Source organism: Notothenia coriiceps, unplaced genomic scaffold (genome assembly GCF_000735185.1).
Source record: "Notothenia coriiceps isolate Sejong01 unplaced genomic scaffold, NC01 NC01_scaffold00000497, whole genome shotgun sequence".
Classification (NCBI taxonomy): Eukaryota; Metazoa; Chordata; class Actinopteri; order Perciformes; family Nototheniidae; genus Notothenia; species Notothenia coriiceps.
In genome coordinates, this window is record NW_011333198.1 from 64,450 (window position 1) to 82,349 (window position 17,900).

A 17,900-nucleotide genomic window follows, 5' to 3' on the forward strand; every position below is an offset into this window, starting at 1 on the left:
AGTAAACGGCCAGAACGCCGACACCTCCTCATCTCCACCGCTCCCATGTTTTCTTTTGTGTTGCCATAAGTTGGTCTCTCTGCGTTTGTGCGCTGGGCTAATGCTAATGCTAATAATGCTAATGCGAGGATAATAAAATGGCGGCTTCACAAAACTTTTGGGGAGTTTTACGGGGCGTGGTTTGCATTCCGCCCAGCCAATCCGAAATAGGAACCTTTTTCTCCCACGAAAGTCCCTGCTCTCTAGCAGGGACGGAAAAGGGGGTAAAAAAGGTTCTGATTAACTCATTTTAGTCCCGGCTCTTTTTGGCATGAATGCCACATTTCGGAACTATAATCAGAACTAAAGTGGGAAAAGTACTGTGGTGTGAATGCGGCTATTGGATGTTTTTTGTTTTTTTAAAGAACGTTTTGGGGAAAAGAGTACTACAGTGGCAAACTCAATGCTGCTCTATTAAAAGATGCATGGCCAAAACACAATCACATCTCCTAAGAAGGATGTTTGAAATGTATCCATAGTGTTCTATTAGATAGTGACTGCAGGTGTTATTGACGAGACTTCACTTAAAATGTTGCTTCTACAGGGAATCATGGGACATCTGTTTCACCTTTCCTTCCCTGGAGAATGGTTTGGTGTTTCCTATCCTAAAGTAGATACGAAAGGAAGCATCAAAGCCCCCTTAGTATAGATACTTTCCTGATATTGTATGGAGATACAAACCGAAAAGACCATTGGACTACTGCCTGTTTATCTAACTAAAAAGAACTGTAAGGTTTATGTGAACACTGTGGTATGTTGAGAGGAAACCCTCTTTTGACATGCTGGGCACAACTTGCTCTGCACATCAGAGAAGGCCGCCCTCAGGGACTTCTGCCAGAAAGGGTCAATTGTGACACCATGATCCCGTCCTCGCTTGCTGCATTCAGGAACAGATGAAGAAAGAGTTGTTGCACACTCAAACGCTTCAAGAACCACACAAAATGTTTCAGCAAGTAGCCTCGTGCCTAATTGCTAGCTGTTAGGAAAATCTGTGTAACTAAATATGCAAGCTTTGGGAGGTGATTATGTCACGTGAACTATGTCACGTTGTGTTTATTGTTGAGGACCCAATGTGAGTGTGAAGTTGTGTGGCTGAACACTGAAGTATCGCTAACAACAATACTGACGAGCAGTTAGCTCCAAAGCTATGAAACAGAGATTAACTTAAAGAGAGACTTTGTAACTACCTTGCTTGAACATTCATTCCTTAAGTTGAAAGTAAAGTGAGAGATCTCAATTTGAATGACTGTTCTGTGTAGAACATTTGTTTGCCAGCAACTTTTGCAAAACAGCAATTTTGGTGGCTAAATTGGAAAATGACAGGATATGTAAAATAAATTGAGACCCTCTTCATTTTCTAAATGTCTCTTGAAAGCCCAGTCGGATTCAGGCTTATCCACTCTTTTGGTGGAGGAAGAAGCTCTTAAAATGTTTCAGTGCAATAACTTCCCTACAAAGCTGCAGGCTGTTCTTCTGAATATAGAAGGCCATATTTGTAATGGAGGATGTGAGTGCAGGAAAACAGATTTTAGGAACAAACGCAGCACTGTTCCATCTCTGTGGGGTTTCTCTCATGTTTGTGGTCTTGCTGTGACTTACCGCTGACTTGAAACACAATGAATGCTTAAAGGACAACAAGGTGATACCAGGGGGGCACTGCAGCAAAACACCACTATCACTGCCACGTGAAATGATTTATTTGAAAGAAACTCAGCCTCGTTTTACAAAACTAAAATGTTAAAGTACATGAGCTAAGCAAAAGAAAAAAACAAAGAAAAAACCCTGAGCCACCTTTGTCCTGAATCAGCTACAGCTGAAAATACATCTATATGCGAAATGTTCATTATATCACTTAATTCAGAAACACACTGAGAGGAAACACGGTGCCGTGACCTTTTTAAATGATTCACTCTCGCTGCCTGTCGCACTCACTTTCCTCACACACAACTTTTAGTCTCCCACTCTACTAATTATTTGCATTTTCCATCATCGCACTGAAATGGCAGAAAATAATAATACAGAGACCGGTGCACAAAACAGAATTAGCATTTGTAGCAAAAGTGCAGGACTCCCTACAGATTGCTAGATACAAGCCCATATTATGGCTCTTGTTAAGAGCACCTTTTTCCCTGTAATGCCTCACTCATACAAAGCATTTCAGATAACAAGGCAAAGAAAATGAGCTTTTCATATTGCTACTTTAGAGTGGAGAATTTTGACTTGACCACAGACCTCAAACACAGAAAACCACTCTCAGCTTTTGCTCCATTCCTGAACCACAGAAAAGCGTATTCACTAGTGACTTATAATACATGCTGTGTCCATTAGTTTTAACAGCCATGCCTCCATATAAAGAATAGATTCAGCGTATAAATGATGGCTCACTCTGCGGCAAACCTCATGCTTGTTTATGACAAGAAAAACCTTTCTTGGAGCTCTTTTTTTCATCAAACCGTGTCCCCAAAGAGCAGCAGCTGACCATGGACTATTCATGCATAATGTAATGCATGTAGGTCTGTTAATATGAAAGTACTGACGTGAATAATTCACCTACCTACCTACCTGTCTGTCTGTCTGTCTGTCTGTCTGTCTGTCTGTCTGTCTGTCTGTCTGTCTATCTATCTGTCTATCTATCTGTCTATCTATCTGTCTGTCTATCTAGTTTGCCAAGATAATCCATTGACATGTGTGATTACAGATTAAACATAATTATTTCAGATGTATGATGAAAGTTGACATTTATTCTGAACTATGGATTTCACAAGACTAATTCTGCAGATATGCATTCTTTGGTATAGTATTAATCTGTGAAGAGAGCATTTCTCCAAAGAGACGACACCATCGGAGAGTGAAATTTGTGCATATAAGTTGTTTACGTCAATGGACTGAAGTCAGGTGAAGACCCTCCTATTTGTCGAGCATACATCCCTTAGACAGTTTCACTTTAAGTCCCCCCTTAACCTAGGAAGGTTAAAATACTGGGAAGAAAACCATTGGGTGAGACCAGTAACCAATTGGCCCAGACTCCCTTCATTTAACAGGGAAGTCATCACTCTCTCTTTCCTGCGTTTCCAATCTGTATCTCTTTTCAGGTTTCAGCAAGAGTGCGGGCCCAACAGCAGTGCAACCAGGGAGGCAGGTATGGGGATGTAAACAAAAGGCGAGCTTTTATTAAATTAAAAGCTGATACAACACAATAAACGGCAGGAGCAGGCGAGGTGGAACAAAAGGAAAAGTAACAAACAGAACAAGAACAAACCGGGAACACTCGGGACACAGGAGGGCAGACCAGGGACATCCAGATCATGACATCCGAGCCAAAACACACGAAAAATGATGACGAACTGACAAGGAACGCAAGGGAAAGCAAGACTAAATACACAAGACAAGACACAGAGGCTGGAGGGGAGGTGAAACACCAGGGCAACAGGTGAACAGTCAGACAATCAGACGCAGACAGGAAGCAAATATACATGACAGACAGGGGGTGAACACCTTCAAAGTAAAACAGGAAAACTGTGACAATTCAAAATAAAACACAACATGAACAGATATCTCTATTTCTCCTCTGTCTAATAAAGACAAATTATGTTTTTTCTTTTAAAAAAAACCTTGTCATATTGCATGTGCAGTTCAGTAGTAGTATGTTAGTGTGATGCGATATCATGCAAAACACATATTGTAAACATGCTATCATGGTGGCTGGTCTCTTACGATCTTCAGGTGAAGAAGTCTGATGTAGAAGTCCTGTGCTGGATTGGTAACATGTGGGCAACGATGTGAGGCGACTTGAATGCCCTGGCAAATTCAAGAAAAGTCATAGAAGGCTCAGCACCAATTATTAAATGGGCAACAGTTCTGGTTGCACTCATGCCAAAGGACATTTCCTCAAAACTATTGATATCTGTTGCAGTGTGATAAAAGACTTTAAATGTGACCAGCCCAAGGTACACCTGTAATGATGACGTTGTTTAATCATCACCTTGATATGCAACACCTGTCAGGTGGATGGATTATCTTGGCATAGAAAGAGTGGTCACACTACATGGATTTTAACTAAATGAGTGAAAAACATTTGAGAGAAAAAAATACTTTTGTGTGCATGGATCTTTTATTTAATCTCATTAAAAATAGATTTATAAACAAGCTTTGCAATATCATTTTTGTTGGATATCTGTCTGTATTTCTGTCACAGAGGCGTGGAAAGGTTTTTCACGTTAGATAAATTCATCAGTTATTTAGTAATTAACACAGAAACAGGCAGCCGTGATAAAACCAGTAGACTAAATTCGTTCCACTGAGACAAGCTGAAAGGCGCTTATCTTAATATCATAATGTTTAAAATCCACAGCAATTATTCTTCACGGAGGCGTGAAATTGATTCCAAACATTTTCTCTTTCTCCTCCTCACACTGTTTGATCTCTGCTCCCCCGATACGACCTTTGATGAAATTAAATTTTTAGCAACGATGCAGCTTTCACAATATCTCACCTAAAGATATAAAACTATAAAGAGTAAAAGTAAACAAAGGTTATGTTATATCATGAATAGGGGATGAGGTAGTCTAACTGATGTTGGATTAATGGTCTAAGAATGATTATTAATTAATGTTGTACGAGGTTTACATGCTTTGAAGTTTTTCTCATGAGCCCTAGCTGTCATTACAGAACAGCTCTGACACTCAGTGTGATGGAAATAATTGTGACAGCTGGACAGACAGGTGACAGCCTCAGTCTCTGCGGCTCTGGGAGATCAGCGCTACCTGCTGGAGACTGCAGGTAAATATTAAAGCTCACAACAAGAGTGGAAACACCTCTGCAAGTACCATCATCACATTAAACATTCTACTTGGTTAAAAAAACTATATTTATTTGGTTTAGGCAGAGTAAAGACACTTTAACGTTTAAAACTTGAATAGAACGTTTCCTTTAAAAGTTTGTATTTCATTTTAGACCCTGACACAGTAATCAAAAAAGTATTGTTTTCACAAGTAAAAGTAGCAATACAACAGTGAGGAAATACTCAAGTATGGACTGCTTTCAAACATGTACTTTACTAAAGTATTAGCATTTGCTTGAAGAACTAAGCTTAAAAGTACTTATTATGCATAATGCTTACTATATTGCTGTATTATAAGTTGTGCATTACTTAGAATTGTATCCCAGGATAAATAAAGTATCATCTGCAACTTTTAACAAAACTATATTTGTTTATTATATTTTGTGTTAGTGATTTGAATCCGCAGTTTAACTAGCTAATACTGTCAAATACATGCGGTAAAAGCGCCTCACTTTCAATTATTACTTGACTAACAGACTTACTTTCAACGACTGCACTAAAGCACATTTGAATATGGTGAAGGACTCAGGTAGGAATGAACTTGAGTGCAGTTTAAAGTTTGTTTTGCTTCAGAAAGTTTCACTGTTTTGTCAGCGTGACAGGAGAATTCTGCAGTCCAAACTTTACAGGACAGCAGCTACAATTAGGAACATACCTTCATGGTGCTTTTTGAGTGCATGTTGTGTTCAGGTAGTCATTACCGGCCCGGCTGTGTGTTATCTGCCTTTAAAACTGTCAGGTGCAGCAGTGGTGGCGGCGTTTGTCTCCTTGAGGCGACGGCTGTGTGCTGGAGCTGTTGAAAAGTTGGTTATTGAAAAAGACTCTGCAGTCCTTGTAGCCCAGGGCTGGAGCTGCTTTATAAAATACACTGTTCAACTGTGGAAGAGAACACACAGCAGTTAATCATTCAGGATTTCTTGAATAAAGGCTGTTCACATTTCAAAGAAATACATTCATTTATCAAAACCCTGAATTTGTGATTGTGTTTTTGTCAGATGTTAAACTAAGATGTATTCGTATTTTCCGTACGGTTGGTAGATGCACTATGCATCTGTTGTTACATTGATGTGTGACTGTAAATATTAATCCTCCTGCTCATACACCACCCTACATGCAGAAAAAACATGTTAGTTTTGTACATAACAATATTTATGTTCACCTTTTCAAACAGTCACATTATCAGGACTCAAACATCTGGATTACCATTCATTTTAGGGATAGCACATGCTTTTAAGGTTAGCAGTTTTAGAATCTAGCAAATCAATGTGGGTCAATACAATATCCTCGCAATTTACAAAGACAAGTGTGTGTGAGTGTTTCACAGGACATGTGATGACACTGTTCGGGATTAATTAATCACGTTGCTCGAGGTGTTACTGAATTCCCCTTGTCACTGTTAACAATTTAGACAACTGTGGACAGCTGTGACATTGTCAGGAACACACTTTGCTGTTTTAGCCTTGCTATTATGGTTGATCAACCGCTTTTATCCCAATCTGAGAATCCATTGGCTTTTGGTCATATAACTGTTTATAGATACTTTGATCATGATTAAACATCTCATAATAAGACCAAATACCTGCAAGAACACCATAAGCCTCAGCTGCACTATTGTACCACTTATACATCAGCATTGTCATTGTGAACACAATGCTAACAGTAGTGATGGGCTCTTTTAACAGCAGCCATCTTTACATTGCACGGTAAACACAGGCTTCCCTCCGTCAGTTACTGGCGCCAAGAGCTCCCCAGGCTGCAGTAACGTTGAGAGAAGCAAAAAATGGTTTATTTGCACGTACCACCCACTTTGAAAAGACACAAAGCTGGTTGAAAATTGCCAAAGCTTTCCTTTATCTTGCAATAAGGGTGGGAAAACACTGTTTTGATACATCTCTAATTAGGTAGAAGTTTGACAGTGTAATGTACTACCTTAGAAACACTTTTTTTTTGGAAATTATGTTAAACATGCAGATGTAGCAACAATCAGCTATTTTTATAATGGTGGATAATAAACTGGTGCCAGCTGGCTGTAAGGCTGGACACGGTGCTGCATGTTAGTTGAAACATCTGGGGACTGATGTGATGATGTGAGGAAATGCTGTGTGCAGAGTAAACTTTATTAAATGATGTTAAAACTTTTAAATATTTGTTGGATTCTTGAAACTTTAGCAATGGTGTTTGGCTGCTCATCATCAAGTGATATACTTTCCTCTCATCTCTAGTCTGTGACCTCAAAGTGCAGATCTAGAAAGACAATTCAGAAGTTTTTCAACTCATTTTTTATTAAGAACTTCATAAAAACTAAACAGATGAAGCATTACGAGGTTCAGAGTTACAGAAAAATGTGAAACACAACATTAAATAGGGTAACTCAAATGGAAACAGAGAATGTACAGCAGAGAGATATTATGGCCCACTAACACAACTACCCCTAATCTATCAAACATCTATACATACGACTCTTTCTACAAACATACATACATGAAGTATTTATTACACAAGTTTCACATGATCTATGTTGCTTGGCCCTCTTGAATTATTCCCCTTTTGTAAAGCAGACCAACATTAAGATGCGTTCAGATTTTCTGTGAAAATCAGCTGCAATATTTTCTGATTTATGTTATAGTTTGTTATGGAGCTGGTGATACTGTGAAAGGTGGTTCATGAAGTCCATAAAGATTAAAGACAACACAGTGAGCTCCATTTCTGCCAGGTAGATTATCTAGAAGGCATTGATGTTGTTATTTCTGCTGGTGCTTGCTCATGACGCCCCGCAGGAAGTCTTCAAAGTTTGGCATGGCGGCCTCTCTGGCGGGCTCGTCGGCGGCCGCGGGCTCATCAGCAGCTGTTTCAGCGGGCTGGGCGCGACGCAGGCGGCAGTTGAAGTCCATCTCAGGGTCGCAGTCGGGGTCGGGCAGGATGATGCCATCATTGCTGGGCTTTGGGGCCTTAACGGCCGAGGGTCCTGCAGCAAACTTGCCGCAGTTTGGGTCGAAGGGATGGCAGAAAGGCTTGGCTGGAGCCTTGATGTTGGCCTTGGCCGCGGAGCCATACTTCACGGGGGTGCAGTCTTTGTCGTAGTGCACGTAGCAGTCGTGGCCATCCTTGGTCTTGCCTTCGATGCCGAGCTTGTAGCGGACCTGGTTAATTGATTGATTTGTGTGTTTGGTTCAAAACAGATGCAAAACAGATCATAGAAAGCAAGTGAAAGCATTTTGCAACACCCATTTAATTTCACTAAATCATTTAATAAACTGAATGAAAAGGAAGAGACAATTAGTGGCACCATTCAACAAGCAGTATTTCACTAGATTAGTCAAGACATCCAACTATATCTAGTAGCAGGACTTCAAATTCAGACCTGGTGCTCGGGCATCTGCGGGGCGGGCCTACGCAGGGCGGCGGCGGCGGCCAGGATGCAGTACGGGTCGTAGCGAGGGTCGCAGGACAGAGGGGCGGGGCCAGAAGCAGCCGCTGCCTTGGGGGCGAACTCCAACACGGGCCTGGTGAGTCCGGACAGCTTGGTGGCGCTTAGCGGGTTGCAGCCGCCGTCAAACAGGGGGTTGCAGTGCTGCTCTTTGGGTTCCTCCTCCGCAGCGAGGGGGGCCGGGGCGGCGGTCACACACAGAGGATCCACTGCTGGGTCACAGCTGGGGTACAGCATGTGGTAGAAGCCGGTGGGGGATTTCTGGACCAGGGGGGGCATGCAGTACGGGTCCTTGGGGTCGCATTTGAGAGCGGCGTAGGATGGGGCGGGGCCAGCGGCCGGGCGGTAGCCATAGGCTGATCTCAGGTGATACTGCAGACACTCCACATCCTCAGAGTTGCAGATTCTCAGCAGCTCGGCCCTCTGCGGTTCGCTGAGGAAGGGCTCCAGGACGGGGGCGTAGTAGTAGAAGCCGGTGGAGCTCTTCATGGGCATGGGCAGCATGGGGGTGAGGATGGGGGCGGGCAGTTTGACCGGAGCAGGCGCGGGCGCAGCAGCCTTGGGGCCGATGGGGAAGAGGCAGTAGGGGTCCAGGTAAGGGTTGCACATCCTGACGTCGGCAGTCTTGATGGCCTCGGGCATCACCAGCGCGGCCTTGGGCTTGCTGGTGAACTCGGAGATGCACTCGGGATCATCGGAGTCGGCACAGGTTTTGTAGATTTCACTGAGGTGCTTCAGGTAGTGGTTGAAGTTCGGGCCCTCCTCTGACCTGTGCTTGTTCTGCAGGAAGTTCATGTACAGACGATCCAGATCCTCAACCTGGAATATTGGGTGGAAAGGGAAAATGTATAATTGAATTATTTACGCTTGCACGCAAGAAATAGGAAATGAAATGACGCATATTATACTTAATTCCAGATTTATACTTCTTTTTTGGGTGACTTCCAGTACATGTTAACATGGTTTAATGTTCAAAACACATCCTATTTCTCATAGTGTGTGCCTGCAGATACCTTTATGAAACGCTCTGTTTAGCGCCTGCCACAAAAATTGCTTCCAGAAAATGACTGTATATAGTGAATGAAAAGATGAACCGTTTTGACTTCACAACATTGCAGTAGTCCTGACGACGTGTGAAAGGCTTAAGATATCTGAAAAAGGCTGCGTGTAATTCTCCAAGGACTGAGCGTTTTGATGCTTTCACAGTGATTATATAGCACTAAGAATCACGTGAATACATCTCACTTTTTACACCATGGGACCTTTAAACGAAGTCCTTTATAGATGAACACTTTCACACGAATCCTCTGTGGAGGAGTTTTTCTTTTTTCAGCTCACTGTGTTGTTTCTCATCTATATACAGCCTCAATCTTAAACCACTGAGCTCTCACTGGTAATAACATGCTGGAACAGGACTTGCATCGCTAATTTATCATATGAAGAATGCTGTTTAATCAGTATTTTTTGCAAAGAATGAGCATTGTCAATCCTCCCTGGTAGGAACTGATGATTAATGCGAAACAAACTGCACTCACTCCCTCCTGGTTGTGGCTGTTCATGAAGAGCTTGTACCATCCCCAGAAGTCGGGCATGCGTTTGAAATGGGGTATTTGGCCCATTGGGGCCATGACGGGGAAGATGTTCCTTCTGTTGCGAACAAGAGTCCTCGGGTTCTCCATGGCCTCGGCCTTCACATCTTCAGACACTGCAGTCACTGAGGAGAGAGAGGGAAAGAAAGTGTGCTGGATAAATAACTTACAAATGGTTTAAAGAGTACACATTATGCACCTTTTCAGGTTCATATTTGTATTTTGTGCCTCTACTTACATGCTTTAACGTTCAAAAAGTGCTTATTTTTTCATTCTGCCTGTGTTGCAGCACCTCTTTTCACCCTCTGTCTAAAACCAGAGCCCAGTCTGTTCTGATTGGTTAGCTGGCTGGCTCTGTTGTAATTGGCTAATTGCTTAGAGATGTCCCGTCCCTTAGCCTATCATGTACAATGTGTCGGAGCATTAGCCAATAGAAGGCTGCAGTGTTACATAGTGATGTCAGAAAAATTTGTTTTAGTTCTGTATTGCACCTCGCCAAATTGTAGCTAATTGTTTTGTCACCAACATCTGTGAGTTACTGACTGTGTGTAACAAAGGAAGAACATTGAAATCATCTCTGTCCATGATTGAGGTTTTTAAAGTCCACCTCCCTAATCCATATTTTAACTGACTAAACTGCCATGGTGTCCCACATGCCACACCACAGATGCTTACCTTCCTCCTCCCTGCGCTGCTCCACTGGCACGGCCCCCAGAAACTCTGTAAAACACAAGCAGCCATATTAGCAGCAGCAGAGACGCTCACTGAATGGGACCAGATGTTGAGCTTTCTCTCAACATCAGGGAAAACGCTGACATGCTAATAAGCCCGTGGGTGAAACACGGCAGGTGCTGGGGCTCTGGCGCCCCAACACATGCAGCATCCTGCAGATTAAACACCCCCCCTCCTGCAGACCCCCACCCAGCCCCACGCTCTGCTGGGCTTTGAGCCAGACCAGTAGAGCTTGTGCAACTATTGGGGGCCTCCTAAAAGTTTACCTGTAAAACTACAAAGACTGGGCCCTCACACAAACCAATTACCAATGCACTGTAAAAGTGAGAGGTTGGAGGGGGGGGGGGACATGTCTGTGTACATCTCGCTCTTCTGCGAGGGGGGGGGGATGGTTCCTTCAGAAGTTAACGAGAAAAAACTAGTGGAGTCAGCTGATTATGGCAGAAACTTCCGGTCCTTTTCATTTATTAATATGGAAAATCTCCCAGAGGAGAAGGTGTTCATGTTTTTTATGACTCTAGAGAGATGGCTACCATGCACATCAACACAGAATGTTCTTTCTGGTATTGAAGGTAGTTTATGTTTCAATAATAAGCCAATGCTCATGGACGTTATAATTCAAATAATATGTATAATAATATGCATTTCTATATAACTTTTCAAGGGAACAAAGGATGCTTTCTCCTTAAGGAGGGAGGACAAATAACGTAGGAACACAAAAAATGAAAATGGTGCTAAATTCCATTGCTGGCAAAAACACAAATTCTTCCACAAAGGAAGAGAGATGGTTAAATGGAAATTAGACAGAAAATTAAGGCCAGAGAAAAACCTTCAAATGAACCAAGCTGAGAAATAACCAAACAAACATATTTGTGGACTTTTTAAATGAAGGACAAGACCTTTAAAAAGGCATGCAGGTGGTTACTAAACCAGGGAGCTTGGAGACTCTAAATGGTGTTTCAAAGTTGTCTCACTTGTCTCAAACACCTAAATTCAACAAACTTCTATTATTGTTTTTAATTTATTGTATTTTTTACGAAAAACACATTTTATTTTTGTAAGGCTTACTCGGAAAGACCCATACAACTTTGTCGACTAATCAATTTGTTGGTTGGTAGAGTTTCTCATCAGTGAAACGTAAACAAATATTTACTTTAAACCTTCTGATTACGGGAGATGTTCTAATCGCCAACAGAAGAAACCACAAGTAGTCAAGACAAAAACTATGAACGTGTTTACTATTTGTCTAATAGTGGGCAGCTCTAAATTAGATTCAAAGTTTCAAAAATGTAACCTATCAAAGTATCATCGTTAATCAAATCCTTAGCAGGGTGATAAATCCGCCAACATACCTCAGTATCTTCAGTGTGGTTCATCTTAGTTAAAAAAAATCAAAGAAGCATTTTATATCAGTTAAAATATGTACATTAAGTCTCACCTGGAAGTAAAACGATAGCTAATAGGAATCCTGTGTGGATCAGGAAAAGTGATGGTCTTCCAGAACGTGCCATTTTCTGTTTTATATGCTTCCTGAGGGGAAAAGACAGAAACAACAATCAGTGATAATGTTGTAACAGAATTGCATTTGAGGCTGCTTAATAAAGTATGAACTTCTGGCATTATACTGTGATATTACAATTCAACTAGACTTGGATTGAATCTGGTGTCTTTTATTTCTGTGGAGAGTTTTGTTAGATATGGAAATGAGAAGACAATGCACTTGGAACAATGAGAAAGCTTTTATGTAACTGGCTGATACCCAGACAATGGAGAGGATTGGGGACATGCTGTAATAGAGATTTGTTTCAGGGATTACTGAGGAAAATAAGACGTAAATTATGAATATCTGAATATCATATAATGCGACTGACATGAACAATCGAACAGGGAAAAAGCCTGAAATGTTCTTTTGTCTGTTAAATAACAGCTTCTGATTTAAAAAATATGAAGACTTTCTCACTTTGGAACCACAGACGATGAAGCAGGCAGTTGCAGTGGCTCGAATAGCTGCAAATATATTTAGCATCATGCACAAGAGTCCTTACCTGCTAAGGGGCTGAAGTTCAGGCCTCCTGTGATCACCTCGGGATCCAGCGGCTTTCTGGATCGAGCTTCTTGAGGGTGGGCTTGCTGGTTGTCTGAGCTCTCTAACCTAAGGGACAGGCGGAAAGGCAAACATTTTAAAGGAACCCCCTTGATCATTAAAAACAAAAAGGCATGTCAAACTGCCCCTGCATGCTGGTGGGCGCTCTGGGATTGGCTCCTGCGTGCCATCCGTCCGACCAATAGGGGTCCTGTAATTAGGAGAGGTGAGCAGCACGACTACTCTCAGTGGAGAAACATTAACAAGGTGCCATTTAACGTCAATTTTTCTCTCCTCACAGCTTTGGAATTTGGGCTCAACATGCAAGGTGACATTGTATCCAAGCCACCAGTTGATTCAGAGATTTTTAAGTCTACATAATATTGTGGGCGCAAACTCAAAAAACTGTAAGATGCTGAATCCACACAGCTTGAGGCCTCTGTTACAGGAGAGCAGATTTATAAAGGACTGCTGCAGGCTATCGCTGAGGTGGTGCTCATAAAACTTTCAGTGGAAGCAGTAGCCCAAGAGGTAGCGCTGAAGGTACTCAGGAAGAAAAGGATTCATAAAAAGAATCTAGCGGTAAATAACTAGCAGTAAATAAAAATAGGCTTTATCTCCGTTAGAATAGTCCCTGTGAAGAAATTGACTTCAAAGAACAAAAATAAATATTTCTGAAATAACTCCTGTGTTGCATCAGCACAGTGATAAATGTTTGAGGAATATTGTCCAGGATGACAGGTACGTGACTTTTTTATTTTCAGTGGAGCAGACGTTGCACCAGCCTTTTTGATTATGTTTCCAAAGTTAACGCGGGCTTAGAAATTTGCAGCCATTTATCCTCCATTTTTGAATAAAGTTACTCAGCTGTTCCATGTTGGAACTACAGTAAGAGGAGTAAGCATCTGTTGGAGAGGTACAAACTGCACTACTACTGTTGTTTTTTATACTTATTTATTGGCAATAGTATGAGACCTTAATGTGAAATATTAAAAAATGTTTGCCTCTCTCACTAATTTTTTTAATTTTTTTGGTCGTGCATAGTTTTATTTAACAACATGAATGAATCTGGAGTCATTATAGAGGAAACTAATGCAGCAGCTGCTGTGGAGCTGCAGAGACATCAGGACCAGCATGCCAACACCATCCTGTTTGTTTGCTACAGGCTCCTGCTGCTCGCTCTCTGCCACGTAGCCTGTACAGCCTCCAGCCAATGCCAGTGGAATATATAAATGTATATACCTTACAGGAGCTATGGAAACCAGAACATTAGCTGGAAAACAGTAAAACAACCCCAAAGGCTATTTGAAAGGCTGCTTAAAGAAAATACTGCATACTTAGATTTTCCAGATGTACAGCCGTGAGATAATTCAAGTATCCCTGAATTCATCGCCACCAGTCATATTCAAAGTGTGTTTTTTTTAGTTAATCTTAAACTGGATGTTTTTCAACATTATTACCTTGGTAGTTACACATTGCATTAATTAATCTACCCCAGGCAGAAGTAATGTTTCAACCATTTATCCAGAGTTGGAAAACATTGTCAGAAAAATAGGCTTAATGTTTTTTAAATAGGTATGGCTTGTCACCTTGCACCTTAGGGAAAATGACATGCATTTCATGTATTCAATTGGACAAGAAGAAGGTAACACATAGCCTCCAGCATTCATGCATTTCTTTAGCAAATATTTCCAATGAGCCATAACTCTTAACAGACTTTAAAGCTGGGGTAGGCAGCTTTGGAGAACCAAGAGCAAGAGTAAGTTGGATTTTGAAAGCATTAAACAGAAAAAACAGAAGATGTCAGCCCCTGCCTTCAGGCCTCCCTCCTCCACTCAATATGTAGACATGTGTTTTTGACCATTCCTCCGGATAATAACCCCCTGAGCTATACAGTAAGTACCATGGTTTGGATTGACTTGAGGTTTTTTTTTTTTTACAGTATACTGTTTATTTATTAATAGCTATCAGCTCAATTTAGATGTCAACATGTTTTGATTTAAGTTTTTAATTGAATTAGAAAACAAACAAAAATAAATGATTCCACTTGAGTCATTATTTTCCATCTATTTTTAATTCATTGTTTTCCACTGTCGTACAGTTTGTCCCATAGGACCGTGTCTCTCTTGCATGAGTGATGATGCCTCAGCTTTGGTTATGATCCCTGCAATTTACACATTTCAAAATAAGTGGGGTTGTCACAGAAAAAGACAAATGGTTGTCTTCTTCAGCTTAAAGCAGAACAGCCATCATTGGAGGATAGATGTCTGTCTCTTATGTGATAATACACAACTTAACTAAACATTTGGGCTTAAACCTATAAAGCCTCAGCCCATTAAAGCACAGACCCTTGTAAAGATTATGATGCCTGTTGAATGCTTTAATGTTAGCAATTAAATTGTGGTTCAAATTACGAATAAACCAGCAAGAGATTGTTAATAATGAAAAGCTGTTTTTTCAACTTCCTGGTCTGAAAAGTGAAGCCAAAGCAGAAGTGCATTCGTTCTAATGGCCAGCAGTGGGGAAACTCTACTGGTTGCAAAATAAGTCAGATTGTAAAGAAGTCTATGATTTAGTATCGCAATAAAAACACATTTGTGGTTGTTTGTAATAATTTGCAATACAGCATAATGTTCATTTTATAAATGATGGTCCAATCTAGAGTATAAAAGATCAAAAATGCAGGGTAGATAAAGATTGAAGACTGAATACATTTCCATGAGAGTACATTAATATAGCCATTACCTTGTTTTGCATCTTAGAACTTAAACCATCTCACAGTTCAGTTAAAGGTGGGGTATGTAATTTTGGAGAAACCAGCTCGAGTGCGCTAGAATTTGAAAGTACAGACTCGCTTTCAGAGCCCCTCCTCCAACACACACGAATGCGCACATGACCAATGAGGGCACGAGATAAGTTTGTGCACGAGATGGAAGGCTGACAGGCAGGTAGGCCATCCAGTTATTTTAGCCGGGCCGGCTCAGATGATTGGTCGTGCTTTTTACAGCGCCACGGCTTCCACAGATTAAATATTTCTATGTGTTTATTGTCAAAGCATTTAATATATTCATTGCTATCGGGATGTTAAAAGCATTCCATGGAATATAATAAGAAGTGTTTCTGAAGTGAATTACCTACCCCACCTTTAATTTCAAAGTTAATTAAAACACTTTGGTCGCCTAAGAATGTCTTGTTCAGTGCGACAAGAGTCGGCTGCCATATTTCCGGCATGTACATTTTGGTTTAGTTTTTTAGCAAGCCAGAATTAGCAGCCTAATAAATATTAACATGAAATACAGATGCACCCTGCTAACCAAGCTAGCAACAGCTACCGGTTTGTTATGCTAACGGTATCTGACTGTTCTATATCGTATAAGGCTTCACCCTCTAAGGCTATCGCTATTGGGTAATCCCTCTGCACGTGTGCAGCACTGACAGACTTAATCCACGCCCACCTATGACGTGGGCCCCACCTCCGGGCTCACTTCCGTATAAATAGGAAGTAGGCCCGACAATCTGCTCCCACTTTTCTTCAGCACTCCATTGCAGAAACATTGTCAGGCAAAACAAGTTCTTTTCAGAGCTACTTACTAAAAGCAAACATTCCTACTAAAAAGCTTTGTTTTCTGGTAAGATGGAGACTGGTCAGGAAAATCAAGGTTGCGTCAGGGATTGCCTTGCATGCGGGTCGGGCTACATTATGAGCTTTGACAGGCACTCACAGTGTGAGTCCTGCCTGGGAATAGAGCATGCGAATGCTGCTCTCACTCCCGGGGTATCATGCTCACATTGTGCCCGTCTCCCGCTGGCCCTCAGACAGCAGAGAGCGGACGCTCTCGCTGCTGCGGCTGCCGAGGACGATTGGCCCGTCCAGGAGGAGTAGGCTACTCCGGGGACAAAGCCCTTGACTTCCTGGATCCGAATGGCGGGCACGAGTCTGACGACTACGTCCCCTCCATTCGACGGGCGATCACCTGAATGGACGGAGGGGACAGATATGGGGCCCGGTGTAGGTTCCGGCGTATGATCCAGTGATCCCTTATCTCCAGTGATCCCTAAGAAAATCGCCTCCGCCACCACGGCTCCTGCCATGTCGATTGCGCGGAATTCTCCTGGGAACTCCCGGAGATTTATCTTTATATCGGGCCGCCTGGAGAAATCTCTCCGTTCCCAGCTCAGGAGAGCTTCGCCTCCCGGATGATATTGTCCGGGGTGTTCTCCCGGGTTCAGCAGGGTCCAGGAGGTGACCCGATCTGGCCACGCCTTCCCGGCCATAAGGAAGTACGACAGAGGGGGCGGCGGCGGACCCGGGGACAATGAAGGCTCCGGTAGGAACATACGTTCCCGCTCACGAGAGTGGGAGGGGTTCACGGATGTGGGCCGACGTGCCTCCTCAGAGCACAACCTAACGGAGTCGGTGGGCAAAGCAGGCCATGCACGGCCTCTACCTCTCGTGAGGAGACCGTAATGTCGCCTGCCCCAAAGAATCGGTCATTGTGCCCGGGTCAGACCGACCGCATACACCAGTGGCGTTCCAGGCGTCAACAGTGGCGAACAATATAGCGTTTGCTGTCCAACTCCATGGTGGAAAATCCGAGCAGTCCGAGACCATGTCCTCAGTGGAGCTGAGGAGATAGGTGAAGCGGCTAGTACTGCACTACCGCGTGCGCGTCAGTCGCAGTCTCGCAGGCGCGGATTGTGGCGTGGGTGACGCAGGTCCACGGTACTCTGGGCCTTACAGCAGGGGGCTATACGGAAGGTGCAGGAAAGGATTTACTAGAGGCTCCGATCAGTTCCGGACGGACTGTTCGTCCCAGTGTCACACCATGGTGGAGGCTATGAATCTCTGTGGCCAGAAACAGGCAGACGACATAAGCGTCACACTAAGCTGGCTCAGACAAAAGTCCTCAGCGACAGCAACGACAGCACCTGCAGCACCCGCAACAGTCCCAAGCGGGGGCTATCGCGGGCAGCGCGGAACAGCAACGGCGGGAACCGGAAGATACTCTTTTGGGGGGGTTATGTTTGAAGAGAGAATTATGAATAAAAACGATTCAAATCCAACAGTGTGTCTGTAGCAACTGTGTCTCACATATCCCCCCACCACTAGTCAGGCCGGCTGCCATTAATCTAGGCAGCAGGATTTGTTGCATAATCCTTCTGTTTTTGTAATTTATCGGTAACAAACAG

At 42.6% G+C, this 17,900-nt stretch overlaps 1 protein-coding gene across 1 annotated transcript; it reads right to left on the bottom strand.

Annotated features, from left to right (window-relative positions):
- Positions 1-7,204: 7,204 nt before the first annotated feature.
- and2 (actinodin2) lies at positions 7,205-17,048 on the bottom strand. The gene is made up of 7 exons (XM_010782548.1): positions 16,479-17,048; positions 12,673-12,779; positions 12,066-12,157; positions 10,571-10,615; positions 9,842-10,020; positions 8,241-9,125; positions 7,205-8,019 (listed from the first exon to the last, which is right to left on the bottom strand). Exons 1-7 carry the CDS (start codon positions 17,046-17,048, stop codon positions 7,621-7,623), a joined length of 2,277 nt encoding a protein of 758 aa, XP_010780850.1. The 3' UTR covers positions 7,205-7,620.
- Between the last annotated feature and the right edge of the window lie 852 nt (positions 17,049-17,900).